The 15,619-nt window shown below is 35.6% G+C and overlaps 1 protein-coding gene across 1 annotated transcript; it reads left to right on the top strand.

Annotated features, from left to right (window-relative positions):
- Positions 1-763: 763 nt before the first annotated feature.
- LOC141830827 (vacuolar protein sorting-associated protein 2 homolog 1) lies at positions 764-10,237 on the top strand. Its single transcript, XM_074718263.1, has 5 exons — positions 764-950; positions 1,213-1,343; positions 4,985-5,089; positions 9,571-9,831; positions 9,925-10,237. The coding sequence occupies exons 1-5, from the start codon at positions 914-916 to the stop codon at positions 10,060-10,062; spliced, it is 672 nt and encodes a 223-aa protein (XP_074574364.1). The 5' UTR covers positions 764-913; the 3' UTR covers positions 10,063-10,237.
- Positions 10,238-15,619: the final 5,382 nt, after the last annotated feature.

Here is a 15,619-nt window from a genome sequence, read left to right as displayed (position 1 = left end):
ATATTTTTATTATAAAAACCAAGATAGTCAGATTAATAAAAAAATAAAAATATAATTAATTACTAATTGAAGTTATGATAAACAATTAATTAAAATTAATTATTTTATTATTAATAATTTAATTAAATAAATATTAAAATTATATCCGTATAATATGATATGTTATGGTATAGTTTCTATCAAAAATTAAAACTAATTTTAAATCTTGAAAAAGACAAACAAGATGATTTTTTTTTTTTTTGCAAGACACATTTAATGGACTCAACGTTTAGACCTTTCTTATCTATTAAGAAATCTCACTTTCAAATCATAATATATTCTTTAGGCTTCATAATATCTTGACCTTTCAAGTATCCTATTAATATTTATTAGTCTCCGCCTCCTGATAGGGTGTTCATGTAATTTTAAGTATTTATGATTCAATTTTTAATTATACATTTTAAATGATTTAATTATAAATAAAAAAATAAAAAATGATACTGTTTCTATTCCGAATGATCGAAACACTTTCAAACATTCAGAATCTTCTATCGTGCATCGCGCACGCACAAACAGACACGCAGAATATCAAAATCATATATTTTATTTTCTTTATATTTAATTTTTTAATTAAGGATTTTTTTAAAAATGAAATATTTATACTTTTAATTTTTACCCTTTCATAATTAAAGATTTATGAAATTAAAATTTTAAATAAATGAATATACAAAATTATATTTATAAGATATGGCGTCCACAGCAATTCCTCGCTCCATCCGCGTCGTGGCTTCGATCTCCCTCTCAGATCGAAGCAAAAGGGTGAAGACAACCAAAAAGTTTCCTTTTTAATTAGTGCGCCGATTTTCACAATAGATTTGAGGTGGGAGGAAGAGCAGCAAAATTTTTGCATCGATCAATCGATCTCTCTCTCACCATGAGTTTCATTTTCGGGAAGAGGAAAACTCCGGCAGGTATTCTTCGCGATCGCAGTTTCTAGTTAATTTCGCTATGTCTACTACATGGATCCGATATTACGCTGTAATCTGACCTTGATTGATTATCGCTGCAAAGGAATGTTTTTTTTTCTTTTCAATATCGCTTAGTTACGCTTTAGGGTTTTGAGATATTTTCTCATGCGACAGCTTGATTTTGTTCTAGTTATTTGATATATTCCTTCTCTCCAAGGAAAGTTGCAAGAATTCTAGGCCTCATGGGTGCTAATTTTTGTTGTAGAGCTGCTGAGAGAGAACAAGAGAATGCTCGATAAGTCAATTAGAGAGATAGAAAGGGAGAGACAGGGCCTGCAAGCACAGGAGAAAAAGCTCATCGTGGAGATAAAGAAGACTGCTAAGCAAGGGCAGATGGTATATATCTATGTTCTGCAAATATTTGGCGTTTAGTATATGTAATCACTCACGTTTAAGTTTGAATATTGTTCTTTCTTGTTTGTTTTAGTATTATCAAATTATTTTACCCTTTATAACTATGCTTCAAATTCTGACTCGACAAATACAGGGTGGATTCAGAACCGAAGGGTAGGTGGAGGCAAACATTACTAGCATATGAATGAATTACTTTTAAACGTGAATGATAATAAATATAGAGGTACAGAAAAACAAAGTGGCTTTAATCTTTTGCTCCATCTTACTATTTTGATTGCCCAAAAATTCTAAATCCACAACTTGACATAAGGTTAGATTCCTAAGCATAGTGCATTTTGATTGGGGAATTAGTTGCTCCCCTATGGTTAGTGTTTACCCACGGTGTGTTGATGTTTGTCAAACGCTTTAAATTATACATTTGCATTTGATGAATTATGCATGAATGTGGAAGACTACTCATGTTGCTTGAGGAGATTCAGAAACAAGCTTGGTTGATGAGTTTAATGGATTGAGTCTAAAGCTGTGTGGAGCTTGAACCTTGAGTATGATCATTAAGCTTGGAGATTGGACCCAAAGGCTTTTGTGTTTGAGTTGTAATTTTTGGGTTTGTTTTAGCTAGGAACATTATAATGATAGGATTTAACTTATAGGCAGGTAGTGTTATTTAGGGATTTCATCTTAGCGCTTAATTTATTAGTGACCTAGGAATTAGGTAGCATTACCAAATGCCTAGTATTTAGGGTGAAGTTAGGTTGACATGATGTCATTGTTGGGTCCTCCTAATTTACATATTCCAAGAGGTAGTTGTACTTTTGTTAGATCAACCTTGGTTTTCTGTTTGCTTGAAGGTCACTATTTTTCAAGGTAGGTTGACTTATGGTGAAGTTGACTTAGCCTTTTGGGTGAGTCAATCTAGGAAGGAAGATTTAGGAAGATAACTTACACAACCTAAATTAGGTTGACTTAAAGTAGCTGAAGGTCTACCTAAGATAGCTGAAGGTCCACCTAAGATTTGAACACTGATCCTAATGGTAAAAAAAAAAAAAAAAAAATCCAAAGTTAGGTCGACCTAGGAGTTTTGGTAGGTGGACCTAGAGTGGCAGAATGACTGTTGAGGTTGAGTTTAAAAGCGGATTTGGTGGTTCTTTTAGAACAAGAACTCACATTAAGATACTTCTATTACTCTTCTATCATTGTTAAAGTGCCAAAGGATCACCTAGTGCTTTGGAAGGCTAAATTAAGGATTCATCTTTGTGTTTGAAGCTCTCTTTGTAATATCTCATTCACTTAGGAGTTAAATTTTTATTTATTTTGGTTAGAGGTGAGGAATTTTGGAAATTCCTTTGTTGGGTTAAGCTTTCATCCTCATGAGGCTTCATCCTTAGTTGAAATCCCATTTGTTTGGTCTATGTTTCATCCTTGGATTTGAAATCTGATTGGTTTGGGTTGAGTTTTTTAGTTCGTGAGGGTTTATCCTCGGTGTGAGGTCTTATTCTTAATTTGTGTAGGCTTGCTTGATTACCTCGGTTAAGAAACGCGATAGTGAATTCTATTAGGAGGCGACAAACTGAACCGCTGAGGGCCATAGATGTGGGAGTGAATCCTTGAACCACACTATTTTTTGTGTTAGCATCATGACTTTTTGCTTATTTCTGCTACACTATTTCACATATTGATCACAGCCCACAAAATTGCTCACCAATTTACTTGAGTTTGTGATTTGTGTGAGATGCTGTCTATTCACCCAGTTCTAATTGGGTTATCAATCCTTATCAATTTCTTCTAGCAAACTACAATCCATGTTTGTAAGTTGTAACACTTTATTTTAATTTATGTTTTTTAATCTCAATTTCTTAAAATGAGTTTTCATAGGTCATCAGGTTGAAGTGGTTGGTTGTCGTGATTCTAGTTATGGCTGTTTGTCCCTTAAAAAAGTAACAAACTAAAAAAAGTTCAAGGAGGAACTGACTTTCAAATGATAGGCTCGACATGTCTCTAGATTCATGTTGAAGAAAATATATTTTATTTTTAAGTTGGATTCAATGGAGCCTAATGAATTTTTTTCTAAGTTTTACCCTATTTGTGCCCTAGGCTCATTATTTGATTATGCCTGGTAATAGCCCATTGGATTAGGTAGGTTTTTTTTCTCCAAGATACTTCTGGAAACCAAAAATTTATAGGTATTTCTCTTCTTTGTAAGACACGACTCCTATCCACTATTTCTATATGTATGTGTGTGCTCTGGATATATATGGTTTACCACTGCTGCCCATTCACTATTCATTGTACACCTGCTGTTCCACTTTCACAGTGCATGGGCTCACCCACCAAACATGCATAAGATGCATTGTACAAGTTCTAAGCTCTAACTGCATGCATACTACATGTGATACTACCCATATACTTAATATTGATATGAAAACATTAAATTGTTGCTTCCCCAAGTTCTTACCTGCCGTCTCTTCATTTGTCCTACTCTTCTAATTGATCTTCCTCTTCTTGTGAGAATGTTGTATTATGCCTTTGTGAAGACCGTATAAACTAGCTTCAGTCAGAGTCATCTTCCCTTTGATTATTCTAGAGTCAATAAATATTTTTGCTTGAATGATTGGATTAACCTTTTAAGTATTATCAATACGGATCTGACATTTTTCTCCCCTTCTGCCTTATGTCACTATAAAAAAAATTTATAAAGAAACATAATTAAGTAACTTGAAAAGTGTGGAAAATTAAAACTAGTATAAACTGAAAAAAAAAATTCTAAGCAGTGTTATCTCTATATATTTTGGTGGGGGCTTGTTAGGAGTGTTATTTATGTACAGAGTTTGCTTTGAAATTTTAAGAATTCATTCCTATGTGATGCCTAAATTAGGTTGAACATCCAGAATATTCCAAGCAAGTTAAGTAGTAGAAAAGAGCTGGATGAATAGAGAAGTGCTCTTGGAATAGTTTGAATTATTTTTTTGTGATATGAGCCGAACTCTTTCTCGACTCTAGAGACTGTCTGCATCAAGTGACTAGGCTAGCACGTTAGAACTTAGGATGGTGAAACACAACTTTACTGATACTAAATGACTCTTAAAATGTTGGTATTGGTTAACAATATAGCTATTTTCCCCTTGATCTTTATGGATCTTGTGGCAAAAGGTGATAACACTCACCCCAAGCGCTCCTCAATGTCGGCCCCACAACGATTTGAAGGGAGTTAAATCATGGTGACTGAGTAGTCTCTTCAGGTGGGAGATATTTTATTCCCCAAGAGATTGTTTCCTCGGGGATTCAACCCTTGCTCTCTTGTGGCAATTTACCACTTGAATACCAACTCAACTATACCTGCGGGGGCAAGATCTGCATGGATCTCGCTTCATATGAAAGATGAAAAAGAATAGTCTGACTTCGATAAGATGGGTTCAATGCGCTTCACAATTTGAGCCTTTGATTTTGGTTTCCCCTTGTGGATTGTGCCAACATTTTTGTTACTTTTCACTGTAACTGCTTCCTACCTTATTTTTGTTCTGTGTTTATTCCCTATTCCTGATACATGTTTGTTTTAAATTATTCATATTGTTTGTGTATGAGATTTGTGATATAGCTTCTCTTTGTTGGATAATTGCTTATTACAGGCAGCAGTTAAGGTCATGGCAAAGGACCTTATTCGAACAAGGCATCAGATCACAAAGTTTTATGCACTTAAATCACAACTTCAAGGTGTATCACTGAGAATTCAGGTAACTTAACTTTTGAATTTTGTTGCCACCTCTTCATTCAGTTAAGCATGATTACTTCAATGCTATGAATAATCTCCATTTATTATTTGGTACTATTTGGGTATGTAAAAATCTTCAGAAAAGTTCTAGAACAATAACAATTAAGTGGAAGATGCAGAATTCCTTTCCATACAAGTATTTTAATCTTCACTGGTTACTGAATTGTGTATACAATACTGGTAAAATACCCCGTACATTCAAAAATGTATAGATATATACAATAACAACAACCAAGCTTTTATTTATAAATTGAATATATAAATAAAATACTAAATTTAAATAATACTAAATTAAAGAAACTTAAATTTTATTTACCTGAATTTAATTTTATCTAAATGTACTAATTAAAAAAGTTGGGTTGTATAATTAGTTTTGTTATTAAACTTAGAATTCTAAGCAATATAAAACAATAATATTGATTAAAAATATTTATAGTAATCATTCATTGCATGTTTCTAAATTTCATTCCATGCAGGTTAATATGAACAAAACGTATTATTTTAAAAATGGACTAAATTCGAAACTAGGTCAATACACATACAAATTATTTGTTTTAGTGGTGTCACTTGATGCCAATCATGTATCATTTTATCAGACATTAAAATCCTGTCTTAGTTTGTAGTGATTGTTACGGACTCTACACCTTAGGAAGAGTGAGTTTACAAATATTCTTCCTTATTGTCTCAATCTCTCCTGCTCTCTTTCTTTCCCCTTATAATGCTCTGGTCTACTCAATGTGTCAATACTTTTTTTTAGATATCTCTCTTCTAGTTGTGCCACTTTATTGCTGCAGCTCAAGCAATTTGATTGCTGTGTTCTCTGTCACTCGTTATTTGATTGTGTGATCTTTCTTGCACCCTTTTGATCTCATTCAGATGCAAAAGAAGATGGAGGGAGTTGTTCATCAGGATCTCTTCCCTTGTCTTGTTTCCTGGATAGTTTATCTGTTCATAGTTGAATCCAGTTCAATGAAAAAAGGATTTAATGCAAACTAGAAGCCCAGGTTGAGCCTTATTGAACTGGCAATCAAAACTAACTAAAACCCTATCTCCACCATGGAGCACATCTTAAACCTTATTGAACCTAATTCAAGTCATTAGACCCAATTCCAAATAATACTTGAATAAACATTCATTTCGACTTAATTGAAGATATATATAAAACTCTTAGAATAAACATGTATTTTGACTTAATTGAAGATATATATAAAGTTTTTAAAGATCTAATTGTAATTAGCTAGGCACTTAAATGTGAATATTTCATTTTGGTGTAAATTGTAAAAATAATGAATAAAAATATGGGTAGAGGGGATTAGCTAGAGTAAGAAATTCCCATTAATCATGTTGTGGTATTAGAATCAGAGCTGTCAATCTATTACAGTTCTTGGTGAGGACTATTTCCACACACCAACTAACTAAATCTTGAGCTCGTGTCCTTCCTTGTGTAATGCTTGCAGACGCATGATTGTCAGACCTGCATGACACCATGACGCACACTAGCAACACTCTTCCTGCAGGCACTTGATTACCATAGGACTTGACTGATGACTGTCATGCCTATCCCTGGCCTTGTGACTCCAGATCGTGCTTGTGATCATCTTTGTTAGCATCTGCACATGAGCATCCTTCTGCATGTGAGGCCTCCTTTAAGCGACCTCTTGGTGATTCCTTTATGCAAGACTCCTCTAGCCACCTATTGGGACAAAGAAAATTAATCCCTTGCTATTGCTTCTTTTTGTTGAGAGTCACAGGGCCATTGCTGCTGCTCCTTTTGATGTGTTGGCCCTTTGCTGCTGCTCTTACCCTGCTTTATACAGTGAACAACATATTGCTTCCATCTTTTAGAAGCTTCCTACAGTGAACAACTTCTCACAGCCCCCCTTGTTCCCTTTGAACAACCAAACATTGTTTTAAACAGTAGAGTACTAAATAACTGCCGTCTTTCTTCCAACGTTGTTGACTAACAAGATCCCCTTAATTCAAAATGTCAGATTCATTAAATACTTTCCAGTTGTCTTATATTGTTGGTTTTCTAGGCTTTTTTGGCTCCACAATGGTTATCACAAAAACCCATGGTTTTTAAGCTCGTGCAGTTTGGTGGGTCATCAAATGTGTTCAAATCATGTTTCTTAAATGGGACAATTTGCCTCAAGTTTATCAAATGTATTTTTCCTGACTATTTTTATCTGCAGAAAGACCATCGATGCTATTCTTTAGAGTCACATTGTTCATCTATCTATGTTGATATGACATTCTTGGAGTTGACTCTAACCTTTCAACCACCCTTTGGAAGTCAGTGCAAAAGGTGCTTCTTTTTCCTATTCCATTGTCCATTCCACCATCTCTTACCACAACCATCCACAGCCTCGACGAACCATCTGTATTAGTGTATAGCTGAAGGATCCTCCTGAGCATACTCTAGGACTTTCATGAGATTCTACATCCGTTTTGTTGTCTATTATCATCTTGATCTTAGTTCCTTTTTAGTTTATGCCTTCCTATTTTAGCTTTTATCAAAGTATATTTTACCTCACAATTACTTCCTTTCTATTTATCTAGTGCTTCACTGCCACTCAATTATTCCACTCTCTTTTTGATTTGAGTTGGCAATGGACCATGATCGATGATAACGTCAAGCATAATAGCGATTATTCTACGGACAATATTGATTTTGTTGATTTAACTGCGAATGTCGAAAATAATCTTCTAAAATTTGTTGATTCGAAAGAATACTAGGAAATAGAGAAATAAATGACATAATTTCACCCTAAATATTAACTAAACAATTATTTAAATAGATCTAAAATTCTAAGATGCAAAAGAAATAAAAAAAATTCTAACAGAAAAAAAATCTTAATAGATTCTAAATCTTAAAAATCCTAAATGGACTCAAAATCCTAAAATATAAAAGTAGAAATTACTAAAAATACTCTAAATACCAAAAATTCAAAAATTATCAAAAAAGTAAAAAATTATAAAAATAGTAATAAAATTTTTAGATCCTCCTGTATCAGTCAACCCGAGTTGAAAAGAACTCGCCTTAAATTTAAAATAGTATCAAGTGGTAGCTCAGGAGGAAGATCCTTTGACATCAAATTGGTAAAATTTATTAGTAACTGTTGGATTTTGGGAATCCTCATCGATTCGCCTATAAGCACGATATCGTGGACGTTGCTCTTGTCCATCTTTGTGTCCCATAAGCACTTCTCCACCAGCTCCATGTACTTTTTGAATGGTTCCATGTTGAGCTCTTCAATCGAGCTCTGGTGATCATGGGGTAGAAGTCGATGCCCTCAAACATGGAGTTAATTTCGAGGGTGATTTGTGTGGTGGAGGATAGAGCCCTCTTGGTTCTCTCGCAGGCTGTTTTGAGCCACTGTAGAGCCCTTCGATTTTCGCTGATGTCCTTTTTGTGCTTCCTTTTGAACTCCTGCACGAAGTGCTTCACTATTCCGTTGTCAAAATCCTCAAACTTAGGATTATTAATCCATGGGGGTTTTCGTTTCCCTTTGTAGTTTGGGTTCTTGATCCTCCTCCGTTTCCATGGTCCCTTGTATTTTGGATTCGCAATTTGGTGGTGCCCATATTCTATCCTCATCCACATCCCACGTGTCAGGCTTTTTCTCTTTTGGGCCAGGAATTTCTTTTGGAATAGAATCATACCTCTCTGGTTTGAAATCATCTGTGGATCAAATTCCTCCAAATCATCCTTCAAGACAAGTTTTTTTGTAGCTTCATTGATGGCTCTGCAACATTCATTCACGGTATCAACCTTTGAACATGCAGCAAGGAGTTTAGAAGAGTCTACAACACTCTCAAACCCAATGGTATCATTAATAGGGCAGGATCCTTCAGAGAGGTTAGAAGAGTGGATGGAACAAATATCATGAAGGTCACTAGTGACACCCTGACTTCCAAGAATCTGTTGAATAACTGATAGGCAATAATTTGCATGAACAGAGTCCAATGCAAGTAAACCTGTATCTTTACTTGCTTGTCCAATTAGAATAACAAGGGTAGCCTTTGTATTGCAGGCCACAAATAACATTGGTTAAGAAAGGAGCGAAGGAGGCCCAACAATCAACAATAATTATTCTTAATAAATTGTCAACTGCAGAAAAATTCAATGAATATTGTCCTGATAATTTTGGAGTACTATTGTGGAAAAATGGTGTTGCCATAGGGGAAGGATCAAGTAGTAAAGGAATAAAAGGTTGTGGAGCATTGTTTGGAGAAGTATTACGCAATAAATTTGTTTCCTTTGCCTCTATCATCTGATTCGCTAGTTCAAAGCTATATAAAAAATTCCTTCTGGTTCTCGTTATCTAATTTGACATTTTATTTCCTTGCAAAATTTTGTAACACATTTTCCAGTAGGGGTACACAAGCTTACTTCCGAGTTTAGTAAACTAGCATAATTACGGGCTCGCTGTGGTTTTTCAGACGCTGAAGTCGACACAGGCAATGGGGGAAGCAATGAAAGGTGTTACAAAGGCTATGGGACAGATGAACAAGCAGATGAACCTACCTGCACTACAGAGGATAATGCAAGAGTTTGAGATGCAAAATGAGAAAATGGAAATGGTGAGCGAGGTCATGGGGGATGCCATTGACGATGCTTTGGAAGGAGACGAGGAGGAGGAAGAAACTGAAGAATTAGTGAGCCAAGTGCTCGATGAAATTGGAATCGACATTAATTCAGAGGTACATCCAAATGCCTCCTCTACCATGTTGAATTCTTCTCTTCTCTTCTCTTTGTTTAGAAATAAGCATTTTTGATCTGTTCTTTGTTTGCAGCTTGTCAAGGCACCTTCAACTGCAGTCCCAAGTGCTGAGGCAAACAAAAAGGTTGCTCAAGCTGAAGCCACTGCTGCAAGTGATGGTGGAATAGATGATGACTTGCAAGCAAGATTGGACAATTTGAGAAAAATGTAAATTTATATAAAATAAAATAAAAAACACACATAAATTTGACATGCAAGGTTGATCACAAGTGGGAATTATAGTCTTCCCATAAAGTTGACATAATCATACTCTTGTTGTTGTTGTGTATTTGTATCTGCTGTGTAAGAAACCAACTTGAAGCTTGGCTTTGCATTTGCCCATTAAAGCTGTGGTCTCTTCTATGGCAGGGAGTATTAGGTTTTACTACTTCATTAAATCTTGCATCACTCACCATATTGTTGAGTTTGATGAAGAATTGAGATCATAATTTCTATTCAAAATACTTAATTGTGATATTCCTCGAGTTAACCTTAAGTGGGTTTCTTAACGATGAGAATGAACACAAGGAAGAAGCAAATCACTAAGAGAGAGTGTTTGAGATATTGAAGCCTTCAACCTTAGCCAAAGCTCTCATATTTTGTTAGACATTTGTTACGTGGGCATAGGGAAACAAAGACGTTGGAATGTGTGTCTCAAGTGCTAAAATAACCTTCCATTTTAGACCCCTTTCGGATGACTAGAAGTAAGCTTCAATCGATTAGGTAATTCAAGTTTGAGCATCAAACTCCAACAGTAACATTTCAATTGAATATATAGAACTTAATGCGTTAGAATAACATCCTTTTAGTTGACTCAACAAACTAATTAATCAATTAGAGCTTAAATGAAACCTTTTTTTTACCTAGAAATTAGTCTTCCAAGCAACTTGGCTGATCTTCTAATTGACTAGAGGCTTCTTTATTCAACTAGACATGATTCTAGTCAAGCCTATAGTATTTTCAATCGATTGCTATATTATTCTAGTCGACTACTAACAATTCTAACCAACTATTGATAGTGTTTTGAGATTGCTATAGTGTTTTCAAGCTAGGCTCTTTCTGTATTAAGTTGTGCTACAATTTAAGACTCAATCCATCAACATATATGACTTAGGTATTGGTGGGCTTGTCGTAGCGGAACGCAATGCAATCGAACCAAAGTTCCTAAAAAAGAAATATCAAATTGATTTTTGTCTTACCTCATGGAGATGCATTGAGCAATACATCCTTTATTTTGTCCACGCAACACAATTTTCTTGACATAGGATGGAAGTGCTAGTGTGTGTTGCGGTGAGAGAGTAGACGGTCGACATTAGAGCTTCAAACGACAACACCGTGATGGTGTCATCAATTGTGGCAATAAGCGAGAGAGAGGTGGATAGGTATTTTCGTCTTGCAACAAAATAGCTCAAGTCATCTATGACATTCTTTTAAACATCTTATTTTAGGTGTCTTATTTTTAACCTCTTGAATTTAATCTTAAAATTGTTAAGTAACTTTTAACTAGAGTTTTTTTTTAAAATAAATCATAACCTCTTGAATTTGATCTTATTTATATTGCATAAATAAATCATTAATGTCACAAGATTAAGCAATATAAACACTCATTATATGTCAAAAGATTACGCTGTATATACCTTAATATTGAATGTTAGAATAATTATACTTCAAGTGGTCAAGTTATATTTAATGTGGCTTGCAAAGGGTTCAAGTTAGATTCATCTTATGCTTTGATGGGTGTTGAGTGTGTAGGTCCTTGAGAGGTCGCCCATGAAGCTTTTAAATTGCAAAGGAGAGATTGTCAAACCTCATGTCTGTCAAGGTCTACTTGGATTTGAAATCCCAGAGATCAAAATTGACCATAAACTTAGCAAGACGTCCATAAAGTTGAGTTCAAGGAGCTTGGCAAGTTGCTCAGGATTCAATTGTCTGAAGCTATTGAGTCAACTATTTTAAAATAAGATGCTTTTTGTTGGGCTCAAGTCAATTGGAGAGTGATTCAGTCAACTATCAATTAGATGATAAGAGTCTATCATATCCATTAGAGTCGATTGAGATAATTTTCAATTGATTGAGATGTTATTTAGTTGATTGAATCATTTCAGCAAAAGTTGAAATTCGCTATTTCAGTGGCCCTACACGGTCAGTCCCACGACCATCTATGAGGAGGTAAATCGGGAAGTTGCAATTGGACACAACGGAAGAGGGCATTACCTCGACTTCACCGTGATTCGACTCTTGTTTACTTCAGTAACTCTGCTCTATCGTAACCAACTCAACTATGCTCTGAAGACTAGTCGATTAAATTATTGAAGCATAAAACAATTGCTTTATCCATTGAAATTGTCTGAAATAGTTTTCAATTGACTCGAAGCTATAGCATCTAGCTAATATATTGTTCAATTGACTAGAAAGTTAGTTGTTGGAGGGTAAGTTCGCTGCCTTAGCTAATAAAGTTAATTGAATTGGATATGATAGACGGAATAGATTTTCAAATTGACTAGAATGCTAGCCGTTGGAAATAAAGTTTATGTATCAGAATTTCAATCGAATGAAGAAGATTAGAGTGACTAAAGTCGAGCATAAATAATTATCAAAGCTTATCCATGGACCCATTCAAGGCTATAGATAGAGAAGTAAAGAGACCTCAAAATATCACTATCAATCAATAAGCAATCATCAACATACATTGTTTCTTCTACTCCTAAAGTGCTTCCAATGATTTTCTAAGGTTTTTCTCTTGTAAGGTTTGTGGTTTGTCTTTGTCTTTTGCTTTACTCTTGGGCTTATTATATCTATAGGGAGAAAACTTATTACCTTCTTTCAAGTTTTCTTGTAAAAGAGAATGCTTACAAAGGAATATAGTAAGACAAATGAGTCTAAACCATGTTAAATATCTTTGTTAGTGATGTGACGGATCCTGATTAGTCCTACGTGGCACCGAAAGTTAAGAAGTAGGCCGATGTGTCAGATCAGAGAGTCAATAGTCAATCTTAGGTGGATCACCTCGATCATCCCGACCTCGACCATCTCGATCACTCGGGCTCTCTCTTTCTCGGCAATACCGACCTCAACCATCTCGAACACTCGGTCTCTCTCTTGGCCATTCCAATTTCGACCATCTCGGTCACTCGGTCCTTCGGCTCTATCGGTCATCCTGATCACGACCATCTCGGTCACTCGATTCTTCTGCTCTCTCGGTCATTTCGACCTCGGCCATCTCGGTCACTAGGTCCTTCGGCTCTCTCGACCATCCCGACCTCGACCATCTCAGTCACTCGGTTCTTCGGCTCCCTTGACCACTTCGAACCAGAAGCTGTCAAAGTCTCTCAAGCGTGCGAACCCTGCCAAAGGATCAGGATGGTTATAAGATTGTTGGGCCTGGTTCCCTAGATCCCCTTGTGTCTGCGCCTACAGCCAAAAGACAAGAATAATTAACACTATTGAATCATAGGGAGGTTACGAGGTTGACAGATTTAGTCTCCCAGATACCACATGTCGGGGTCATTTAGCAGCGATTATCAAAACTTGTCCCCTCAATCACAACAGAGGTCTGCCCCCAAGCCAACGTGGATATTCCTTTTCATAAGTATATAATCTCTTCCACACATATGAAAAACTCTTTCCGGACCTTCAACAACTTCATATACTTCTTCTCCTTTCTCTCATTCCTCCAACACTGACTTGAGCGTTGAAGTGATCTGCCGAGAATCCTCGGTACCCTGCTAAGCCTATCGTTTAATTTCTCTTTGGGTCCTTTCATCGGTGGAAGCAACGGTGTGTGAGTTGATAGATCCTTGATTGTTGACTTAACCGTCCACGACATTCAACCGGAACCGTTAGCATTATTATTTTTTATTTATGTTTGTTTTATTTTTGCTACTTTTTCTCTATGCCAACAAACACATATAAGTTTTTTATATGACAAATGAATCTTAAAATGGTATCACGATCGAAGGCTTCAATATCTCAAGCTCTCGGTAATTTAAGTGTGAAATGCACCATAATGCAATACTACTCCTAGCAAAATAGTGCTTTGTTTCTTGCATGAATATTTAGGTAAGGTACCTTTCTTTTAATGCAATCCTAATCTCCTAGATTTTCATGAAATTAACTGAAATAACTAAAAGCAATATCATTGATCGATGGCAGAGTTGTTTATGCATTATTCTCTTGTCTCTTCCTTTGGTTTCTACTGCAGTTCCAACAAAGTAGGAACAGAAATCTTCTTCTTCTTCTTCTTCTTTCATTGACAGAGGAGCTTCAAAACTGAAACAAGCAAGCTAATGAATCTAGTCGACTTAAACCTGCACAGGTTTGCAAAACTCGCTTCCATTGATAATGGAGCAAAACAGAGATATGCCAACTAGCACTACTGAAACTAATTAAGCTTAGCCATTGAAGAGGTAGCTCGTAGAACAGAGGTAGCAGAAACAGACAGAGCTAGTGCTTGTCGGAAAGAGCCGCTTCCCTGCGCTGAGGGGAAACCATGGGCGATGGAGGAGGTGGAACTCCGGGAGCCGGTGAGGGATGGCCCTGTTTGAGTTCAGCCTTGGCGTCGCCTGGTTCGGGTGGTGGAGGGGCTTCGAGGCTTGGCAGGGAAAAGAAGGTCTGTGACTGCCTCCTCTGGTGGCGGCTTGGCTTGTCAGCCATGGCTCTGAGTTAGAAGAGGAAGGAGAAGGAGGAGGAGGAGGAGGAGGAGGAGGACGATGATGTGGGAGGGGAGAGAGGAGAGGAGGTGCGTTTAATGCATGGTTGGGCATGGGCGATCGGGCATTGACCATGGTCAGAGGAAGGAGGAGCAGGTTGCTGTCACATGCTCTCTTCACTGCTGCTCTGCTCTGCTCTGCTCTCACATCAATGCTGGTTTTATTTTATTTTTTATAATTTAAAGGTTCAGATTTAATCAATTAATTATAAAAATAGACGATCTTTTCGTTTAATTTATCAATAAATTTAGAGCACAAATTATATTTATTAAAAAAAATTCAAATTTTAAATTAGTTTTATTATATCTTCAATCAAAGATGAAAGTTATTAAGATCAATAGATTTCACCATCATTTATGAAAAAATAAATTAAAAAAATTATAATTAATTACTAAGGTAAAAATATTATCTCAATTTCATTGAGATTGTACTATTATCTATTTCAATAAATGTATTTCATACTAATCTATTCAATTATATCCCAAGATAAAAAAAATTGAGAGAGATTTGAATACATTATTATTTTATTATATCAAAATATAAGAAGGATGTCAGTTTAATTAGTTTAGAATCAAATTATTTTTATAAAAAAGAATTTAAATATAATAATTTTGAATATTTTAATTACTTTAAAAGCATAAATAAAGTATACGAAGTATTTTAATACTTGAAAAAATAATCAAACTTTTTTCCCATGGATCGGCTATATGAAATATATTAGCACTGCATGTAGAATATATTTTAAATTATATTTAAAAATAAAAAATATTCATATATTAGCAACATTCTTATATATATTTTTGAATATTTTGAACCTACTATACATTTTCTATTTAAATTTCAAAAAGACTAAAACAAATGCCTGCAACTTGCTATAACGATTGCATCTATTTAGGAAGGCAGCTAGTAACATGCTATAATGATTTAAGAAGACGACTAGTGTCCCTGGAGCAATGGTGCAACGGTAGGACATCCGGGTTGTAACTCAGGGACCCGCGGTTCGATCCCCAGCTAGGGCGT

This window comes from Curcuma longa, chromosome 6, assembly GCF_044706935.1.
Source record: "Curcuma longa cultivar G26 ecotype Majalengka, Jawa Barat chromosome 6, ITB_CL_G26_1.1, whole genome shotgun sequence".
In the NCBI taxonomy this organism is placed as follows: Eukaryota; Viridiplantae; Streptophyta; class Magnoliopsida; order Zingiberales; family Zingiberaceae; genus Curcuma; species Curcuma longa.
Note: the sequence above shows the minus strand (reverse complement) of the source record. Positions and strands in the feature narration are given on the sequence as shown.